This window comes from Rousettus aegyptiacus, unplaced genomic scaffold (genome assembly GCF_014176215.1).
Source record: "Rousettus aegyptiacus isolate mRouAeg1 unplaced genomic scaffold, mRouAeg1.p scaffold_m13_p_11, whole genome shotgun sequence".
In the NCBI taxonomy this organism is placed as follows: Eukaryota; Metazoa; Chordata; class Mammalia; order Chiroptera; family Pteropodidae; genus Rousettus; species Rousettus aegyptiacus.
Window position 1 is genome coordinate 51,033,531 of NW_023416286.1, and position 23,504 is coordinate 51,057,034.

At 36.3% G+C, this 23,504-nt stretch overlaps 1 protein-coding gene and 1 pseudogene across 2 annotated transcripts in view; one reads left to right on the top strand and one right to left on the bottom strand.

Moving 5' to 3' along the window:
• TNFSF13B (TNF superfamily member 13b) overlaps positions 1-2,790 on the bottom strand; it is a 32,403-nt gene extending 29,613 nt beyond the window's left edge. Inside the window, exons 1-2 of one of the 2 annotated variants that reach the window (XM_016145247.2) lie at positions 2,150-2,790; positions 1,959-2,046 (exon numbers count right to left, since the gene is read on the bottom strand). In XM_016145247.2, the coding sequence (XP_016000733.1) occupies positions 1,959-2,046; positions 2,150-2,497 (436 nt within the window). In that variant the 5' untranslated portion in view covers positions 2,498-2,790. The remainder of the gene's footprint in view (positions 1-1,958; positions 2,047-2,149) is intronic. The other variant, XM_016145246.2, reaches the window with a different exon arrangement.
• A 4,695-nt stretch (positions 2,791-7,485) lies between these two features.
• On the top strand, positions 7,486-10,425 carry LOC118609306 (annotated as a pseudogene).
• The last annotated feature ends 13,079 nt before the right edge of the window (positions 10,426-23,504 follow it).

Sequence of the window (23,504 nt, forward strand, 5' to 3'; positions counted from 1 at the left end):
AGTCAAATTAGCAGAGAATAGAATGCCTGTTTAAGAAGTTATGAACAAATATATTTTTCCTTTAGTTGTATGAGTGAAAATCAAAAGTAAAAGCTATCACATTAAATTAACAGACACAAAATCTTTGTATAAGTTTTAAGAAAACAGCAAACTATTATAAAAATATTGACATCAAAATATGAATATACAATTAATATGCCTAATATAGTTTGCTCAAAATTATTTAAAAAATAGAAGAGACAAATGAGACAAGTTAAAAATAAAAAAATTAACAGAAGATAAAAGTTATCAAATTATGTGGAAATAATTTAATTTTTATTTGTAAGCAAGCAACAAATTAAATTTGAGATACTGCTTTATGACTACTAAACTAACCAAATTAAATTTTAAAAAATAAAATGCTGTAAGACTGTGGAAAACTTGTACACTATATTTTTAACTGCATGCATTTATAACTCATTTTGAAAGCTATACAGTAAGGTAGCATGGTGATAAAGATGCTCATCCTTTTTAAATCAGAGAGTCCATCTATGGAATTTATATTGAAAATTTAATTCCTCAGAAACAGAAGAGATCTGTACAATAATTTGACATATCCTATTATAGCAGATCAACAAATTGGAAATGATTATGTTAAATAATTATGTGATGGATAAGCTGATAGAGATATGTGAAAATTACTTAGAAATAGGGAAAAATGTTTATTGTATAATAATAAATGAACACAAAGATATGCTGTATTTTTCAATTATATAGAAAATAGGATGCTAAAATGCAAAATGAGAAAATAACCGATGTTAAATTATAGTAGAAATATGAATGTTTCCTAGTTTAATGTTTAAACCCAATTTTTTTCTGATAATTGGCACAAAGATATGATAATCAGATCAAAATAGTTTTATAAAATAAAATATGCTTTTTATGAATAAAGCATTTAGCGAAAGCTAAGTTCGTGGAGCACCGTGTGTGTGTGTGTGAGGCAGAGCACCTGTGTCTGTCTCTCATGCACTCCCCTTCAGAAGTGTACATAAATACATATATATAATTTCACTGCTCTGTTTATCTCACAGTCACTGTGAATACTATCCTAGTACAGGTTTGCCTGGCACATTTTAGGAGCTTAAAAAATATTCTCTAATATAAAAGGGGAATAATGTCAAGGATTTGTTAAATTGTGAAATTGGTAAATGCAGTGCAAATGCTCTTCTTCATCTTTGGAAAAAAAGGATATAGAATTGAGCATTTGGGGAGGCCCCGCCAAATCTGAGGTTTCAGGAATCTATAAAATGCTGCAGAACAAGTGGAACACGAAGATATGCAGAAACCACTAAAGAACAAGAAGGTTATGAATGTGTGGATCTCCTGGAAAAGCACACGTTAAAGAAAAACTTTAAAATTAGTGTGTATGTGTGCATAAAAAAAACGTATTAAAGCAAGGATCAAAATAAAGCACAAACATACACCTGCTCCTGCTATCATCCTCACTTGGTTTCACAGGATACAAAGCACCCTCAGGAAATGTTTATCTTTAGCTGACTTTCTGTCACCCTGGTAGACAAACCTTAATTCTACACTAACACGCAGTGCTTTTCTTCTGAAGTTCTGGATAATGCTTCTGACATAGGAGTGAACTATCTATTTAAGGAAAAATATGTTCCCCCTTTTTTCCCTCTATACTTAAAGTATAGCACAGACACGTACTTCTACCCACAGAATATGCTCATTGGAGGACCAAACGTGCTGTGCAGCCTATTAAACCTGCCAGTGCTCCGGCTTTGCTGTAAAGACACATCTGTTTAGACTCTATGTCTAAATTTTGTAGTCTCTATGTTATGTCCACCTCTCGCTCCCCCAAACCAGTAGTCTCTATGTTATGTCTCCCCCAAACCAGTGCTATGCTCCACACCTATGAACGCTGGGATCCCCAACTGCTAAATGCTTCCGTGCCCAAAACATACCTGCTTCTTCTGAACCCTGAACGGCACGCTTATTCCTGATACTTTGACTGGAGTTGCTTTCTCCTGAAGCTGGTGGTGCAAAGATCTCCTAAGAATAGAAAATATCCAAGTTATGGCAAAAACATCTGAGGCGGGGGAGGCAGCATGGCGAGGAGAACTGTGCCTGGAGGCTGCGGCTGCTGCAAACTTACTTTTAGTGCAGAGGTGGCAGCTGGAGCCTCCTGCACAGCTGCCCTGCGGGCTGCTGCTCCCCCCTGGGGAGGGCCTGGCAGCTGCTCAGCCTGGTGCTCCTGCAGTTCTGCCCGGAGGCTCCCCAGCTCCTCTTGCAGGGTGGCCACCCTGCAGAAAGACACCACCGTGAGGCAGCAGGACACCAGGGCCAGCAGCAAGGTCATGGCCAGCAGCGTTCCATCTTTGGAGATTCGGACAGAGGGATTTTCTTTCTGGGGGAGGATAAAGACACACTCCTTCAGTTTCATTTCTTCTCTTCTCTTAAGACAAGAAAGGCGTGACTGCTCCCCTTCTGTGGAGTCAACCATTTCACTCCTTGTACTTTGAAGGTTCGAGTCTTTAGAATAAGTGACCACAAGGAATGGATAATTTCCTGTTATCTGTTTGTTGATGTTCTACATTGACTCCATCGCCCAGCTCGACTCTTGCCCTCAGGAGAATTCTCCTGAATTTTCTTCTCCCTGCCCTGCTGCATCTCTGCCCCTACTGAACGATAGGTCTTCCTGGCATTCGCCCTTCTAGTTGATTGCTCAATCGGTCTTCCTCATTTCACTTTCAGTTTTTGTAAGAATTTTAATGGCATCTCAAAACACTCATACACAAATGAGCCTCTTAAAATTATCGATTTGATGGAATTTGGGTTTGGATCAACACACTTGAGAGAATTTCTAAGCTACACAGATGTTTAAGGAGCTCTCCCTTTGGCATCATGAGACAATTGGGTCTGTTTGGGGCCATGTGGCTTTGCAGGGAAGGGGAAAACTAACATTAAACTTCCTGCTGGTATAATAAAAATAATTAATGTGAAGGTCAGATAAGCTAAGTGCTTTAGTATTGAACTGTACTCAGCTGGAGAGTGATTTATTAACAATCCTCAAGTAGAAAATAAAATGAAGTGTCCCTTCAAAGGAGGCACCGAAATCCCCTGGGGAGAATTCTCTTTGTTGTCTTAGCAATGTAATACAAATAATGTGACTAAATTTTGCAAACCTATTTAGATACGATGCGAGGTGGTTTCTTTATATGTGGGGGAATACATTTTGAAGGAAAAGCTGTCATCTTTTTCTTTCTAGGACTCACTGCTGGGGAGTCAATTACCCACAGGACAACTCATCTTGAGAAAAGGTCCCACCTGTGCTGTTCCCACTTCTGGAGCTTCAAGTCCCTACTCAGTCTGTCCCTGTCCAAAGAGAATTGGCCTTATCTCCAGCTCCATGTGCCTCGGTCCCACCATTAACTTCCCTTTCCCAAAAGAGCCTCATTCACTAGTGCACATTAGGTTGACGCTGCCCTGATCTAACACGGATACAAAACTACCTGACTCAACTCATGGTTTCAAATCTCTATTGATGGACTTGATGTTGCTACAAGGATATCTGCCTTGCTTTGTCTTGGTGGCCAGTTTCTGGACATTTTCTGATTTCTGGCTGCTTTGCCCCTACATATCATATCACACTTTAAAAATTGAGTTACCAAGTACTTGACAAGGCCTGGCTAAGCAAGACTCCCCTGAGTGTGAAGACCATAGAACATTAGTTGTATCTCACACCACATTTTTATGCCATCTTTGAAAAGAAAGTTACAGAAGTAATGTAAGTAAAGGTAAGGGCTCCAGAGCCAGGGTACAAATCCTGGCTCTTCCCTTGGCTCTCTTTGAGCAAAATACATAACCTCTCTGTGATTCAGTTTCTTTGTCTGTTAAGTGGGATGATAACTATCCCTGAGAATTGTAATGAGGCTAACAGGAATGTAGAACAACCCACATTTAAGATGCTTTCATTTTCATGCATTTTCGTTCATTGCATTCATTACATGAAATATTTTTCATTATTACACACAGATACCTTTGCGCATGTCTCCTTGTAACAGCTGCGAGGGTTTCCCAAGTGAACATCTGCTGAAGAGTAGGCACATTTTCCCCTTTACCAGGCGTCACTGAGTTGCCCTTCCATGGTTCTCATTTCCTCATTGTCTCACTAAACTGATTCCATTAGACTTATTCATTCTTACCTATCAGGATTTTTATTTTTTCCCTTTGTGTCTATAAGTTCCAAAGCATTTTAAAATGATTTTTAAAAACTTTAAGAAAAAAACTTTTAAAAAATTTTAATGATTACCTTGGTCCTCCAAATGAGCTGTTCTCTAATATCTCAGGTGGAAGTTTTGTTTTATAAGTCCGTGTGCAAATTCTTTTGTGTCAGACATCACATAATTCAAGTCTTTTGTCACACTCCTTGTTTCCATATCAATCAGGGTGATAAATACTAGATAACATTCTTTTTTTTTTTTTTTTTTAAGCTTTGGTTTGGGGATTGTTTTAACCTTTCCGACTGAAAGTAATTGAAACTCATTCAGCTTATATGTGTGTGTATTAGTATTACCTAAAAACATGTAGAAATTAAAGAAGGCAAGGCAGTGCTAGAAACCAGCTACTCTCTTTTTAAATTCAGGGTGCAACTATTTCTTCTTTGTGAATCAACATTCTTCCGCTTCTGACAGCCCACTTGTCCCCATATCCTGCTGTAAACTTTCTGAACACAGAGGGCATGATTTGATTGCTTTAAAGAAGTTACCTCTGCCTTTGGTGCTCTATTGGACAAAGACCTTCATGCCTGACCATCTCAAGAGAGAGCCACTGACCAGCCTACCTGCAGGCCACTTAAAAATAAGTGCCCCATCTTAGATCGAGCAGTGGGCAACCGTGAGCATTGAAAGGGCTAGTGTTTCCTCACAAAAGGCAGCAGGGAGGCCTCACTTTGACCTAGACATGGGCAAGCAGGGTGCAAGTGGTCATTACCATTTGCGTGTCTTCCACAGTGATCGTGCAATTAAATATCTCTGAAGACAGGTAGACTACCAACTGGCATTCATGTGTTCTCGAATGTCTTATTAGAGAAACAAAAGGAAGTTATTACTCCATAAATCAAGGATCTATTTCCTGCAGAGGAAATGCTTTGACAATAATTTAACTGAAATTCTGTTAAACGAATAGCGTGTCCATATTCACTGAATAACACACCAAACCACAAGTTTATTTAGGGAGGAAAAGCTACCATACCTGAGCCACAGAGAGTTCTCTATCGGTATTTAGTTACTTTTTGCCTGCTTCTTTTTCTCAACTAGAATGTAAAACATTCTCCTGTAATATAGCTGCATCAAATTTAATAAATAAATTGATATGCCATGATCCTTGCCCCATCCACTTAGGGGCGAGCATTTAAGAACATGTGATGGTGTATTTGAAAAGAATTTAAGTTATGAGTCTATCCAAGGGACTAAACCACAGCATAAAACATCTCTATTCTTTAACCCCTTGTTTCTTATATTGACAACCTCAAAAATCTTCGACAAGCCTAATTATAAACTTCTGGCTTAATCATATTATGAAAAATTAGAAAATTTGTAAAATCTCTGATATACCCATTTCTTTGAGGAAAAAAAGTATGTTTCACAAGGATTTAGACAACTCAAGCATGGAGACAATAACTCTTCCAGATATACTAATGTACCTAAAAACAGATCTAGGTAGAAATGGCTTTCTAAAGTGTTTAGAATGTGGAAATAGTTTGATATCAATAATTACTACATTTCAGAAAAAATTATGTGGTTTTCTGGTGGCAATACATAGTCGGTCGTTTTTACAGTTATAGCAAAACTTGATTTGGACAGCTAAATATTAATTACTCTGTATAATTTAACTGTAGAGTAATGAAACGTTTTTAAAAGTAGACAGTTCTGGTCATTTCTTATACAAAAAAATAGTGTCAGTGATTAGCAATGCTGATCTCTCTTAATACTTATGCTAAAAAGAGGAGTGTGTATGCATTTACTGGAGCTTAAGTTTTTTCACTGTTGAAAAAAAATACGCCATGGTAAAAGCTCAGTATTCATTTGTGACTGTGTCCTCAATTTGTTGTGTAACTGCTTTCAGATTTAATACTCTTGAATAATGGTGTTTACTGAAGTGTATTTTTAAGAAATTTCTGTTTGACAACAGTATGGTGATTACTAGAGGGTGAGTGGGGTCAGGGAGATTGAAAAGAGTAAGCGAGGGGTGTTAAATATATGGTGATGGAAGGAGACTAAACTTTGGGTGAGTACACAATGCACTGTACGTGTGACGTATTACAATAGTGTGCACTTGCCACTTATATAATCTTACTAACCAATGTCGCTCTAAAAAATTTAATAAGTAAATAAAGTTTAAAAAGTTGTATATTCCATACCATTTTCAATTAAGTGCAATTTAGTTTGTCATTCCTTACCTTCATAATACTTAACATAATAATATTTTCATCAGTATTAAGATGGATATATACGTCAGTCAATGCAATCGTCTGCCTATTTCATACACATGAATGGATTTTTCTCACTTACATATGCAGACACACAGAATACACAATGACACATAGGGACACTGAAATAATAATAAGTGGTTAGATTCAACCACCTCAAAAACAATGGGAGAAAAGATAAAGTAATTCTACACATGCAGAAAATATCACATGAAATTCTCTCTACCTTTAAAAATTAATATAGCAAAATTTTCAAACATTTTTAATTACGTACTTGAAATCTTTTCTATTAAATATGAGAAGTAAAATGACAGGGGTTAGGAGTGTGATTCTGAAGTCAGACGCATCTGTATGCCTAATTTTGTTTCACTATCTTAACAAATTCTTTCCTGCCCCAAAGCATCTAGATACTGATTTTGTTTAGATGTTCATCTTTGTGAGATGTTGACCAATTGCATGCTTCAATCCTATTCATTGCAATGCAATCCTGCGGACTCCATCCACATCGCCACTGATAGCTAGGAGTGGACCGATGAGAGATTTTTAACAGTCAAGTACGAAAGGATGTTCTCTGTTGTAAGAGACGCCTGTGGTCCCGGCAGGATGTCTGGTGCTTGGAGCAACAAGAACGTTGGAAGCAGAGGTGGACTTACACACAAGGACACATTGCAGGGAGGACGCACACACCTAACCGATTTCGAGACTTCTTGCTCTAGGGACTAGCAAAAGATACTTAAGAGGAGATAGCTGAGAACACAGACTGGCTTTGAGGCTGAATCTGGGAGTTAGCTGTAGCTTGTATCCAGCTTGTATCCGCTGACCTTAGAGTAACTATTATTTAATTACAAAGCAGCATTGTTGTGAAACTTCATAAAAGGCGATGGAGATAAGGAATTGGGGTGCTAGTATTGCCAATCCTCCTCTCCTTTATCCATGTAAGTTATCTATTTCCAGACTCCGACTCTTTATCCAAACCTTCTCCGCAACAAGTGGTGCCCAACATGGGGCACAAAGAAAAGGGTGCAGAACTACGCTGGAAACTGAAGGGCAAGACTGCTCACAGTAAGTGGTACTTTCAACGTAATTTTATCATGGGGGATTCTCCGTCAAATGTCGAGGCCCAGTATATTAAGTTATTGCAACACTTATCGTTGTCTTCAGGAGTAAAAGTAAAGAAAAGTCAATTGTGTGAATTGTTTTTGCATGTGAGTACACATTGCTGCTGGTTCAAGCCAGAGGGGAAATCCCAATTAAATGCTAAAGTGTAGAAACAAGTTATGAGAGCTTTGTGGAGAGCTCATCAACAAGGGGTTCCCATCCCTGTTTCTGTTTGTTCCTTATGCACTTTTATTTCTCAGGCTTTACAGCCTTTGCAATCTGACTCTGAGGGCGCTGCAACTGACTTTGCAATACGCCAAGGAGGAACGGCCAACAGCCTCAAGATAGAGAAAAGTTTACATTCACAATTCCAACTTTAAACAATGCTCAGCCTACTCAGCGATACCAATGGAAGGTATTACCCCAAGGCATGCTTAATAGTCCTACCATGTACCAAGCATTTGTAAATATGCTTTTGCAAGAAGTAAGGGAAGTTTCCTCAGGGTCTTCTGTATCACTACATGGGTGATATTCTTTCTGGACATGAAAAGAAAGAAATATTAGAAGAAATGATAATGTTGTTGTTTGGAAAAATTGCTCTGGAAAAGTATGTGCTCGAGATAGCTCCTGAGAAAATACAAGATTCCATTCCTTATCAATATTTAGGATATAAAATTTTGCAACAGACTGTTATTCCTCAAAAGATAGAAATTAGATGAGATGCTCTCAATACTCTTAATGATTTTCAAAAATTACTGCGCGATATTAATTGGCTTCGTCCTTCCCTCGGTATCCACACATATGTTTTAACTAATTTGCTCTCTATTTTAGAAGGGCCTACTGCATTGGCTAGTCCGTGGGAACTAACACCATTGGCAGAAAAGGAATTACAAAAAATTGATGAGGCCTTACGACAGGCCCAATTAGATCGCATTGAATTTTTTGACAAATTATTATTGGTCATTTGTCATTCTCTTCATTCTCCCAATGCCATCCTCATGCAGGACACCAATATTATTAAGTAGATGTTCTTAGGTCATAAGCCTAAGAGAAAATTAGAGGCTTATATTGTGTTGGCTGTTCCGACCGAGTGCAATGGTGTCTACAATTAATTGATCACAGCCAGTTACAGATTTTTGTTCCTGGTCCCGACAGGAATCTCCAAGGCCTTGACATCTGGATAAAAGGTACCTTTCTGTTCTTATTTCTGTTGACCAGTCACCGGAGGTCTGTGGAGAGACTGGACACAGTCATATCTCCCGGACCGTGGCCAGGCCGCAGGACGCCGCCTCCTGTGCCCTGTTGTCAGGTTCTGTTTATTGTCTTTCGTCTTGTCTAGGTTGTCGGAGGCAAACTTCTCTGGGTCCACCTACACCCCAGTAATTTCTCTTATCTGAGTGTCTGTTTTGTGTTCTCTGCAAGTGATGGGAGGAAATTAGAGTTCACAGAAGACACCCTTGGGGATTTGTAGAGGGAGCTGGAGAGCACTGTTTACAGTTGGGTGCTCAAGCATGGCTGACAATTTTGCAGACTTCCAAACAGAATGCTGGGGTGGGTCACTTGTTTTTGTTAAGTATGGAGGGATTTTAAAATGTTACAGAGCCTAGGGATGACACCTCTCCGCCAGATTTGCCGTGGTGTGCCACTTCGAAGGTTCAGACGCTTGAACATTGGGTTCAGTGGACTCAGTGTCAAGCTGAACAGGCTGGAGTTTTGGTTAATACTTCTTATGGAAGAGTCATTGATTGGAGTCCTTCTGGCTCTGCCTGAGCGAAAGGAGGAAGTGTAAATTTGCGGTGGCACCGAAAGGTAGAGAATGGTTCAGTAAGCATTTCATCAGACGGAACTTGCAATAACACAGTTGTTTGGCATAATGTAGGGTTTTCCCCACCATCTCCCCAACTACCTCATCAAGGGCTACAGAATTATATATGGAAGTTAGGAGCTGCTTTATTTCCCATGCACGCCTGGAAGGGTTCCATAAATCAATCTGGGAGTTCTTCTCATATAACCTTTCATCAGAATGTTACTCACTTTGCTCGAGCCTGTGTTCGACTCCCCTATATCATTATGAAAGGTACAGTGGGGTGGAACGAAACTTTAGATTATATTTCATGTAAAAACTGTTCCTTTTATACTTGTATTAACTCTTCTATTCCTTTTAACAAATCACACGAAAACTTATATATTCTTAGAACTAGAACTGGAGTATAGATGTCAGTTAAATTCTCTCGACCCTGGCAGGACTCCCCTGCCACTATGATATCGCAGCAACTGATGGACCGTGTTAAGAGAAGAGCTAAAAGATTCCTTGGCATGTTGTTCGCTCCTATAGTGGGTTTCATCGCTGTTACTGCTGCTGCTGCAGCGGCTGGAGTGGCTCTGCATCACTGTACAGACTGCTGAATATGTTAGAACTTGGCATCGGGATGCTGAACAACTATGGACTTCTCAAAGACAAATTGACTCCGTATTGCAAAGTCAAGTGGCAGATTTACAGCAAGCAGTTATATTGTTAGGAGATCAAATTGTTAGTTTGCAGAAACGGGTACAACTTAAATGGGATTGGAATACTACTTCCTTTTGTATAACTCCTGTACCATATAATGAAAGTACGTCTGAATGGGATAAAGTAAGACAGCATAGTTTGGGGTATGGTAATGCTTCAAGTTTAATTACAGACTTAAAAACACATATTGCTGACACTTTTCAAAAACAACTTACTGAATTTCTATTCCACAAATTCATAGGTTAATAGGTTCATCTGTTGCTTCTTGGATAGTAATTTGTTTGTTACTTGTTCTTCTTTATCTAGTCTGGAAGAGATTCTCAAGAAGCCAAGGATTAAGAAAGACTCAGGCTGCTGTGTTCTCAGTAATACTGAATAAAATTCAGCAAAAAGAAAAGGGGGAAATGTAAGAGACTCCCGCAGCTAGTGCTTAGAACAAGGACATCAGAAGCAGAGGTGGACTTGCACACAAGGACACACTGCAGGGAGGGTGCACATGCCTAACCAATTCGAAGACTTTTTGCTCTAAGGACTAGCAAAAGATACTTAAGAGGAGATAGCTGAGAACACAGAGCGGCTTTGAGGCTGAATCTGGGAGTTAGCTGTAGCTTGTATCCAGCTTGTATCCGCTGACCTTAGAGTAACTATTATTTAATTACAAAGCCAACATTGTTGTGAAACTTCATAAAAGGCGATGGAGATAAGGAATTGGGGTGCTAATATTGCAAATCCTCCTTTTTATCCATGTAAGTTACACATTTCCAGACTCTGACTCTTCATCCAAACTGTCTCTGCAAGTTCTCTTGAGGAGCTCATTATCTTTAAAGAGAAACACGAGAAAAAGATACTCTTCTTGCGTTGTCACACATGACAGCCTGGAACCCTGCTGGCCATCTAACAACGGCCGTGATGCCCAAACTGACAGACCGAAGGTCAGAGGGCAGAATCCTACAAGAAACCTGGGTCTTTAATGCCACTCCCGTGCTGCTGACTTAATCAACTATTCATGCTCCCTGTTCAGGGACTATTTTTCCTTATCCTTTAAGCTAATTTGACACAAGATTAGGTGTTAATGTACCTAAAGACACCCTTATTAATTCTGCTAGCTTGGGTATACTTATAGTCCTACAACTGAAGAACTTTGTACAGAACAGTTTTGAATGTTTTCAGAATTTTTACAACTGTCCACATTTTTAAACTACAATGTAAAGAGTAAAGGTCAGCATCCACTCCTAGAAAAACCAATTCATTCTTTAAGACTCTTATTTTCAGTTTTACTATAAAATTATATTTTGATAACTTTGATAATCAAAAAATAGTGTCAGAAAACTTAAAAAAAATCATCTTTAGAAGTGCTATTATGTGAAGATGTACCAAATAGATCTGCCTTTTCTACGTGGACCCAGAATAAATTCAGCCACTTCTTTCAAAAAGGAAAATATAAAATCAGAATCGTGAGAAATATGAAATCAGAATTGTGAGTCTGCAAGTAAGGAGGGAATCATCTCAAACAAAAGAAAAAACCGAGGGAGGCCTAGGGTATTCTGAGAAAAACTCAATGTGAATGCATCTTTTTTTTTCTCCTTCTGTAACAGTGTAAAAAAATGCATTTCAACAATGTCTTCCTTGTTCACATCTCCTCTCTTTATTCCGGCCGTTACTACTTTGGAAAATATTTTGTTATGGTTATTGGTATCAATTCCTCAGTAAGTCAGCCCCAAGGACAGGGCAGAGAGTGATATCTCCAGGTGCCAGCTGCCTAGGAGTAAATAGCTCCAAGGCTCCCAAGAAAAAAATAAAACAATGCTGCCGCCGAAGTACAGATAACATAGCTGTGCTAGACGCTAACAGCTAACTTTTGTTTTTGTAATCTGCTTGCTTGCTTGATCAAGGCCAACCAGGACGTAGTTTCAGACTTTATAAGCTGCCTCCTCCGGAGGCTCGGGGCTGACTCTCTAGTGGAGAGGGTCAGTCGCCAGCTGGCTAATGAAGTCTGATTCTCTAGTGGGGAGAATCAGTCACCAGCCGACTAATAAAGGCTCGTAATTAATCTCAATTGGCTCCGTGGGTCTTAGATTTGAACGCGCCACAACACTTCCTACCAACTTTTTAAGTTACTTATCTTTCCTGAGCCAAGATACAGGTTGCCCTAAAGCCTCCAGGCTGTATGTTAATGAGACCTAGAGAAATTAAAAATAAAGTGAGGCTTATTCCCCTAAACTAAGAACTTGTAGTATTGTATCTGGGATGAGTCTCACTGGATCCTGGCATGAATGGGAGAGCAGAGGGCTCCGGGGGTAATTACCATGAGCTCTACATGAGTGTGCTAAGTTTTCTTGACATCTGGGAGCACACAGAGGAACTAGATGGGTAGTGTTGTCCTCCAGACCCCAAGGCTGGAGAATGTAAAGGGATGAGAGGAAAGGAAAACCTCCCTGAAAACCTCATCGGTAGAACACAAGTTTCCCTGAGGGTATAAAGCCGGTTTATCAGGTTACCTAGTTGGACAAGAATGCATCAGTTCAGCTAGTAAAGAAAACCAGTGAGATATTTAGGAGAGGTAAACAGTCACAGAAAGAGAATGTAGAAATCCCCCTAACACACACACACACACACACACACACACACACACACACACACACACACGTGACAGAGGCAATTTAAATTTTAAAAATTAATAGAAGATTCAATTGCAGGAAAATCTTTTAGGAACTAAAAAAGATTCCTGTAATTTCCCAATTAACCAACTTAATAGATGAATTGAAGGAAAGATTGGTCAATTTTAAGCCTATAGGCTTAAGTGGAAGTAAAACCTCAAAACAGAGTATAAATTTAACATGCAAGAAAAAAATTTTTTTAAAAAAGCTGTAAGGGTGGAGGAGAAGAATAGATTAAAAAGACAATGATTTAAAAAACTTGTAGGAAGAAAAACAATAAATCTTTTTTACTTTATGAAAGACTCGAAACTGTAGCTTGAAAGTGCTCACCAAGTGCTTCGCCAAGGGGGAACTCAGAAAAAATAGACCCAAGCAAGTCCTGATGAAATTCCTGGACACAGAAAAATTTGTGGGATATGTGGAAAATAAAGCATATAAAAATTTGCAAGATGCATTTAAAGCTGTTTTTACATGAAATATGATAGCTTCAGTTGCATATTTCAGAAACGAATGGAAAAGTGAGCTAAGCATACAATTCACTAAGTCCTAAAAAATTAAAGAAGTAAAAGCAAATAAAGCTTAAAGGTAAAAGAAATATAAAAAAAGAAATTAACAAAATAGATAACAAGCAATCATACAATAGAGAGGATAAAGAAATTTGGTTATTTGAAACAACAAATAAAATGAATAAATTTTAGGAAAACAAAGAAAAAATACAAATTTGCAGTAACAAATGAAAATGGGACATTTATATAACTATTACACATGCAAAAAAGATAGAAAGAAGGCATTATGAATAAATTTTTGCAGTAATAAGGAGAAGTGGGAGTTTACGTATTTTGTGTGTTTGTATATGTGTGTGTACAGAAAAAATAAAATAAAGCAGGAAAAGCAATTGCTATAGAAAAGACATTCACCATTGACTCCTTCAATAATGTTGTATATGCCAGGGATACAAAAGGAAGAAAAAAAATTGAAAACTCCTGTTAATGTAGTTTAAATTCCACTGTTAGGTTTCAAACTATTTTAAATTTTTTTCGATAGATCTATGTAAAGTAGTTTCTTGTTTTCAATTTCCTTTATATCTGTGGCTGTATTTTTAATTGTCTATTTGTGATTTCTCCCTTTATTTCATAAAAGGATGGCTAAAACTTGTTTGTTTTGCTATTGTTGTCTAAGTAATCCCAGATGATTTTACTTATCTTTATGATTTGCTTCATTCTATTTAAGTTTGCTTTTCTGTTCTTTAACTTCTTCGGTTGAATGTTTAAGCATTTATTTCTTATTTGATATAAATATAAGTTATTAAATTTCCCCTGAGCATTGTCTAGTGAAATTCAATCATATTTGATATGCATATCAAATATTTGATATTATTATTAATATTCCAAGAAAATATGACAATTAGGTTTGGATGTCTACTTTGACTCAAATCATTTTAAGAGATATTTAATTTCCAGAAATTTTTCCATTTCTCTAATTTTTAGTTTATCGTATTGTATTAAAATTTTCTCTTACTATTTCTATTTATAAAATTTAGAGTGTTTTGGTGAATTAACGATATTGTCATTTTGTGAATATGGTAGAGGTATTTGAGAAGGTACACCCTTACTAATTTTATTATTTAAGTCTGAAATATTCGTATTTTTTTTGTTTCTGTGATCTGTCACAGACTAATGGAGATGGATCGAAGTCTCCTACAACCAATGTTTTTCTCGGTATATTTCTAGTTATTTCTCTTGTGGTTTTAACTTTATGATTTTCAATGCTATATTATTTGACATTATATTATTTGGTTCAGAGATGTTCAAAAAAGATAAGATAACGACTTATCTATGAAAAGATTTTTTTTCAGATGTACAAGGAAGACTAGAAAATTTTTTACATGATGCTATGATGGATAGTTTGTGAAGATTGTGGGAACAAACCCTCTGATGAAGCCTATTTGCAATGTGACTTTGTAGCTCTGCCTATCAAATGGTTTCTCTACACTCTTGTCTCTGAATTTGAGTTGACTTTGTGAGTTGCTTTGACCAGTAAAATATGGTAGATGTGACACAGTTTCAGCTTTTACGCTCTTGGACTGCTTTTCCTAGACCACCATATAAAAAATGAGTCTGTCCTTCTGAGGGGTGAGAAGACACATGGAAAAATACCAAAATGTCCCAGCCAAAAGCCAACATCTACGGCTAAACATGTGAATAAGTCCATCTTAAACTTTCCAGCTCAGCATGGCTGCCAGATGGCTGCAGTCACATGGCCTGCAGAAGAACCACTCAGAAAATCCACACAGGACAAAAGAGGTATGCACAACTGAAGTTAAAAACTACCTAGAGAGCGATAAGAAGGAAAACAATTTATACTAAAACAGCAAAGACAATTAATAAAATTATAACATCAAAAAACAAAGCTATAGTCAAAATACAATGATATTCAAAATAATCAAAAGCTCATCTGAATTAGAAAAGGAATAAGCGAAAATAATACAGAAAATGAAAATTGATAAAGATAAGCATTAATGATTGTTAATTTTGTATTGCTAGTTAGGATGTGTGCAAAGGATACAGTTTCAAAAATGTAAAATAATAAAGTTGTTTTTAAAAACAATCTGGCAATGCCTAGAAACATTGAAAACACATGCTTCAGTTCAACAATCCCTCTGCTAAGAATTTATCCATGATGGGGAAACAGTAGAAAAAAACGTAGATATCAGGTCTCACATAAGGTTAAATTCATTCTTGTTTAGTCCTCTATTGGGAATCAGTGACTTTTCTTGTGTTTTTCTGCTACTCGAAATATAAAGCTAAAGACTCATTTGTTCTCAAATTGTTTTATTATCAAATCTAATTGCCCAAGAGAAACATAATTTTATACAAAAATTTATAAAAGCTATATTAAATAATTGTGGACAGACATAAAACATGTCTCATATGTTAGTAAAAATTCATCAATTGTACTTATTGTTAATTACTTCTGAATTTATTGCATTTAAAATGAACTTGCTGATTTTTGGTTTATTCCTCTTAAATATAAGCTTCTTTGTTCTACCATAGTATAAAATAGAGGGTGATTTCCAGAATTTTAACCAAAAGCATAATCTGTTATCTCACAGCTACAGCTGTTTACATATTTTAAAGTGAATAATGAGCTCCTAATAGTTTCGAAAATTAAACACTATCCAGATCCATGTTAGTATTTCCATACTCAGGAAAAGCAATTATGATGCAGTGCAAAATTCACGTGAAATTTTTATTATTGTTTATTAATCAGTGGTACTTGTAAAAATTAACCAAGGATAAGAAGTCAAATCAAATAAATAAAGTATAAATTATATGTTGCTAGTTACTATTAAATCTTTACCATTTCAGAACACTAGTCTTAAATCATTAACTGTAGAATTTTTTGACTTTTAAAAAAATTATATTAAAACACATCACATAAAAAATTTTCACCTTACCATTTTTTTTAAGTCACTCTTCAATTTGTCTTTAATATAATTGACTTTTGAATTGATAATGCTCAACCCATCCCAAACAAAGAAATCTATTTCATTTTGGGAAACCTCTGCATGTTGTAGATTTTGTAGCACGAAGAGGATGTACATATCATCTCAGGGTTCAGAAGGCAGCAGAATGTGTGGAGCAAAGACCAGCTAGCACTCAGGAAATCTAGGTTTAGTCACTTCACTCTCAGGTCTCATCTTATTCATTTGTAGAAAGATATTAGCTCTTCTTTAAGGTCTCTTCCACTCTCCTCAGTGCAGAGAAAGGCATTTGGATTCCCAGGACTGCCCTTTGCCTCCTGTGGCCTTAGATTATTTTTAAATTGTAGTAAAAAACAAAACAAAACAAAAAAACATAGCACAAAATTTACCATCTTAATGACTTTGAAGTGTGCAATTTAGTAGTGCTAAGTACATTTATACTGTCTTGAAACCATCGCCGCCATCCATCTCCAGAACTTTTTCATCTTGCAAAGCTGAACCTCTATATGCATTGAACTAACATCTGCCCTCCCCCTCCCCAGGCCCTGGTAAACATCATTCTACTTTCAGTCCCTAGGATTTTGACTATTCTAGATACTCATATATCATAAGTGCAAATATCTCATTGAGATCCTGCTGCCAATTCTTTTGGATATATCCACAGAACCTGAATTGCTGAGTCATATGGTAATTCTCTTTTAAATTTTTTGAGGAACGTGCATAGCATTTACCATAGCAGTTTCATTCCCACCAATAGTGATCAAGGGTTCCAATTTCTCCACATCTCTGCTAACACTTGTTTTCTATTTTTTCTAAGTAGCCATCCTAACAGATATGAAGTAATATGTGATTGCAGTTTTGATTGCCATTTTCCTGATTAGCTATTACATTTTTTAAAGCTTTAAAAAATTACTTAAAAAATAACACCAATGCTGACTTATTTACAATGTGAAATAACATTATAGATAGACAGTTCTTATTCATTGGTCAGCAACTTTTCTCAAACTGCTTGTAAAGAAACTTCGGTCTTCCTCCCACGTTATCTCTTTTACTCTCACACTACCACCAAACTCACAACGCTCTGACATTAGATGTGTGAGGGTTTCCCTGATCAGCAATTCTCTACAAAACCAGCTGGATGTCCTACAATTTTACTCAACTCTAACACTACATGCTCGGAGCTTCTGCAGGTTAAGGGTTCAGTCCCACAGACTGCTTTCACCCCACCCGCATTCAGGTGTCACTCGCTCTTCTGATGGACTGGCTATTAATAAGACATCCCCATGACCCCCTCCTCCCATTTGATTAGTTTGCTACATACAGCAGCTCATAGAACTCAGGAAAACAGTTTACTATTTACCAGTTTATTACAGAAGAATATGACAAAATATATACATGAACATTTTGATGGAAGAGCTGCATAAGGCGAGGTACGTGGGAAGAGGCGCGGAGCTTCCATGCTCTCTTCAGGAACGCCATTCTCCCAGGATCTACACGCATTCATCAACCCAGAAGCTCTCCAAACTCCATACTTTTAGGATTTTTATAAGGGTTCATTAGGCATGATCAATTATTAACTCCAATTCCAGTCCCTCTCCCCTCTCTGGAGAATTGGAGGCAGAACTGTAAATTTCAAGCTTTTAATTGTGGTTTTGTCTTTTTGATGACCATCACCTCATTACAACAAAAGACACTGCTACCAAAAACAATATGCCTCGGGATTAGGAACTCTGTGTCCGAGACTGGGGAACTGTTTAGAAACATTTTCTAAATTATTTAAAAAAAAAAAAAAAAACATACATGCTAACTTAACAATATGAAATAAAACTGTAGACAAACAGTTCTTATTCATTGATCAGCAAATTTTCTCAGCTATGTTGATTAATGTACAAATCCACTAGTGAAGCAAAATTAGAAGCACAAGGTTGCTAAATTGGCCATACTTAATTGGATTAATTCCATAGGTATTGTTATCAACCCATGTTAGCAAAACAAACCTATATCTTCTCTGAGGACACATCTGTTCTAACACCCACACTCTCTAGGTCATTATCTCTTTGGCCATGTAAGAGGCTTACTGCCAACCTGGCTTCCATTTGCCGAGCCTCCGTTCCAGAATACTCTTCTAATTGAGACATTGTTTTTTCTTGGAATTTTTAGTCTTGTTGCATGGGCCATTCTACTTTTTAAGGGTATTTGTATATGTTCATTATAGTCTGTCACGTAATACAAAACATAAAACACAAGTACAATGTACAACCAGATGAAGATCCTGATTAAAAAAAATAGCTTCATTGATGTTTGGGAAGAAATTGTGGGCAGTTTAATATTAAATCTTCCAACTAACATGAAATATCTTTCTATTTATTCGACTTGTTTGATTACTTTCAGTAATGTTTTATAGTTTTCAGTGGACAAGTCTTTTACCTACTTGGTTAAATTTATTCCTAATTATTTTTTTTCTTTTTAATGCTATTGTAGATGGGATTGTATTCTTAATTATCTTAGATATAATACTGATACTGTGCTTATGTATGATGCCTTTATTCTTAGGTGATGGATACTGAAGTATTTATGGGTAAAGTGTTGTCATACTTGCAACTTACTTGAAGTAGTTCAATATGAAAGAAAAGATACATGAGTGATCCACGAATTGACAGAGAGGTGAAGCAAATGTGGAGAAAAGGATAGGCAAATTCTGAATCTACATGACAAGTGAATGGTTATTCATTTTATTTCAACACCTGTGTATGCATGAAAATTTTGTACCTCCTAAAATAGAATAAAAGATCAATAACTTTTTCTGTTTACAAGTTCTGTGGAAAGTAAATGGAGATGGCGCGTCAGTCTTTTCTCTATGTACATAACAATTAACTTTTTTAGAAAACTAAATTGATGACACAAAGTTGGTATAAAAGCAGCTTTGGATTTAGACATTATTTCTTGCTATAGCACTGCATTTGCAATTGAGTTTTTGGTGTGAAAATAATATATATAGAAGCAAAATAAACAACAAAAATAGTACAAAGGCAAGAGAGAGTAACAACATAAGTGTACAATATAAAGGTTCTTAAACTGTATATGAAGAGGTATAATGTTATTTGAGATAAACTGTATATTTAAAAAGAATGCTGAGAGAAGTAAAAGAAACCCTCAAGATAATTATTTTGAAGATATTTATTTGATCCAAATTGATAGTTTATCAATTTGTGGCTTTTTTTTTTTTAGAAAGCAACATGCTTATTTCAATATTTATATAAATATGCAAATGATTTAGAATAGTCGAAATATCTTGAAAAAAAATAAGTGTTGAAAATTTGCACTAAAAAACTTTCTATAAAGTTTCAATGAGTAATAGAGTAGTACTGAAATTCAGAAATATAGAAATATAGTTAATGAAACAGAATAAAAAGGCCATCATAAGTAGCTTCTTTTCCCTCTCCTGCTGCAGTAACAATGGAGTCAGTATTGTAATAAACTGCCCTGATCTGCTCTCGGCCAATGAGCAGATCTCTTTCTTACTCTTTTAATTTTACCATAAACATGTTCATGTCTGCCACTTCTAAGTATCCAGCTGAGGGAAACAGGAAAATATAAGAATTAATTTTGTCACCATTTTATTGTCAACCTAGAGGAGCTGACGTTATTAAGTAAATAAAGGTGTGGTAATCCAATAGTAATGAAGGTTGCTGATGATGACCCAAATTCATGAATAAATTCTATGTAACAGAGCAACAATAAATTAAAGTATATGTTGGGAACATGATTATAGGTTAAGGCTGTTAAAAGTGTTTCAGAATATAGCAATTTGCTTCTTGTTACATGAAGAGTAAATAGTACTGAGCCCAGAGCCTCCTCTTCCCCCTTTAATTCCTGTGGACTTTGCACTGCAATTAAAAAAAAAAAAAAAAAAAAAAGCTGTTCTTTGCCGTGATACCAATTTGCTAATCATTTTCACCATGATATTACATATTAAATTTTACAACCCATGTGTATTTACATAAGCAATTAACACTCAATAACTTCAGGAGCTCTCTAGATGGGAATTAAGCTAATTCATTCAAATTTTGAACAAAGGCATAAATCTTGTTCTAAACTATCATGTGTCAGCTACTCTGCAAAGAATTAAATAATACTTCTCATTCTCTTTCTCACTTAGGGATATCTTCTCTCATTCTATCCTTTAAATATTCAAATTCCTCAAGATGAGTTCTAGGTTTTTCGATGCATTATTGGGCCCATAAAAATACCATTGTTGTTCCCGCTGGGCACAGAGCCTTCAGGTTGTGCCACCATCTGCATTCATACATTTGGGAACCTACTGCTAGAACCACAGGTGCTGAGGCTCTGAAATTTGCATCTGGCTGCTGCTGCTGCTGCTGCTCACTGTTACTGCCCATAGTAACATGGATTTTAAATGGCTTTCCTTTTCCATGTCACCAGCCTCCACTCTGAAGTCTGCTTGAGAAAGTCTGGGTCATGTAGAGAATCTGCATCTTAGCTGTGAGAGAAGCATCCGAACTGGAGGACTGGCTCTGACTCATCAGATGGAGGAATAGCCAAAGCAAAGAGCAGGTGCTGGGCAGCAGAAAAGAATAAAAAATGTTCATTATTTTGTTGTTTGGGCAGGCCAAACTCATTATAAACTTAATTTGAACTCTTGTTATTTCTACTCAAGACTTCTTGTGTTCCCCTAATCATCCATGTTATTAAAGGCAAAGGTGTAAAAGTATTCATGTTATATTCTCCTGCACTCCTCCCTATCGGTTACATCCCAAGTATACCTCCAATCCATCCACTTCTCTCCAGATCCACTATCATTTGAATCCAAGATTTTTTTACTTAGAATATTCCTAAATGATCTTACCAATTATAACAACTTTACTGAGATATAATTTACATACAGCACTATTCACCCATTTAAAAGCACAACGATTTTCAGTATTTTCACATAGTTGTATTACAGATTGATCCCAACCATCTATTTTAGAACATTTTCATCACTCCGAAAAGAAATGCTATATCTGTTAGCAGTCACTTTCATTTTTCCCTTAATGCTCCTAAACTTAGGCAACCACAGAATCCACTTTCTGTCTAAATAGTGTTGCCTATTTTGGACACTGAAAATGAATGGAATCATACAGTATATTGCCTTTTGGGACTAGCTTCTTTCATTTTGCATGCTTTCAAGGTTCATTCATGTTGTAGCGTCTATTGGTATTTCATTTCTTTTCATTGCTGAATAACATCACACTGTTTGGATGCACCACATTATTTCTTCAGTCGTCACTTAATGGGCATTTGAATTGTTTCTACTTTTTTTGCTATTATAAATAATACTGATATGAACAATCTTGTACAAGTGTTTTGTGAACTATTTTCAATACTCTTGGGTATATACCTAAGAGTGGAAATTCAGGGTCATATGCTAACTCCATTTCTAATATTTTAAGGACTGCTAGACTGTTTTACCAAAGTGACTACTCCATTTTACATGCCTACCAACAATGCGAGCATTCAAAATTTCTCCACATCCGACACTTGTCCATCTGTTATTATACCCATGTTTGTGGATGTGTAGTATCTCATTGTAGTTTTGATTTGCATTTCCCTTATAACTAATGACATTGAGCATTATTTTATATGCTTATTACTCATATATCTTTGGAGAATGTCTATTCAAATCCTTTGCCCATTTTAAAATTGGTTGTCTTATATTGCTGAGTTGTAAGTGTTCTTTGTATATTCTAGAAACAAGTCCTTTATCAGAAAACTTTGCAAAGTTTTCTACCATTCTGTAGGTTGTCTTTTCACTTTCTTGATGTTCTCTGAGGCACAATTAAAAATATTTTTTTTTACAAGGCCAATTTATTTATTTATTTTCTTTTGTTGTTTGTGCTTTTGGTGTCATGCATATGAAATCATTGCCCAATCCGAGATTACAAAGATTGTGGTTGTTTTCTTCTAGGTCTTTGCTCCTTGAGTGAATTTTTTAAATGGTGTGTTATAGGACTCTAAATTTATTCATCTGTATGTGGATATCCATTTGACACACCACCATTTGTTGATAAGATGTCCTTTCAATAATGATCTTTTGTCAACAATTGACTGTAAATATATATGTATTATATAAGTAATATATATAATATACAAACTAAGCTTAAGCTGAGCAGAGACAAAAGTGAAAATACTAAAAAGAGACAAAGAATACAGAGGGTAAATATGGAAGAGATCAGATGAGATTAATAAACCGAGCAGTAACTAATGGAATTTGTGTAGAACACGACAAGAAAGACTAGAAAGGAAGGAGGGCACATCAGTGGAAGGCCAAAGAACCCCTTGCCACGGGACAGCTATTGTGGATGATAGAGATTATGTCCCAGCTTTAATTTATTCCATTATATTTTTCCTCGTGTACCTGTGGTTCCCTTTTTAAAAATTTATCATTATCCTTATTATTTTTAAACTAATGAGATGTCACAGGCACTTAAACGAATGTGACATATTGGCATTTTTCATGGCCTTTATTCCCAGGACATATAATTTGATGTATAGTGGGTTCAAGGAAAGGGACATATGTCCTGTATAATTACTGATTACTGCCCCTCCTTTTATACTGAACAGTGATTTAATCAAATGGGTAACTTATGATTTTTCTACTTTGATCATTCATTGGTTTTGTGTATGTGCGTTTAACAACCCTTTTAGGTTTGTTGCTATTCTAGGTCTCAACCTTTAAGAAATATAAAATATTATAGTAACTGCCTTTGTATCTCTTTTCCTTCTTAGAGAAGGAAAAGTTTGGACTAACTTTACAACCAGTTAGCATATTATACACAGAAAATATATTTTGCACTGTGAGGTGCTTAGCACTGTGCTAGGTGATGTGTAAGAAAAGAATCATTTGACAGTCTGCCAGATCTTGGTTTATTGCAGTAGGAAGATATACAAAAGGGAAATAAGACAGTATGTAATAAAGAACTGAGCTGAATATAATCAAGTATCAAAATACAAAATATGGTGAGGGCAACAGGCATTCAGAAAGAGGAGAAACTTGCTAGAGCTACCATGAATTTGGGTATTGGCTCTGAATCCTAGTGAGGCGAGAGGACATCTAATCTAGAGGTGAAAGCACTGGGCATGAGTAAATGCACAGAGAAGGAAAGAGTTTTATTTATGGAAGAGAAAGACTAGATACCTTTTACATGATTAAGTGTTTGTGAAGATCCCCATGGACCAAGAAGTCGGACTTTAATCTAACAAGAAATTAAG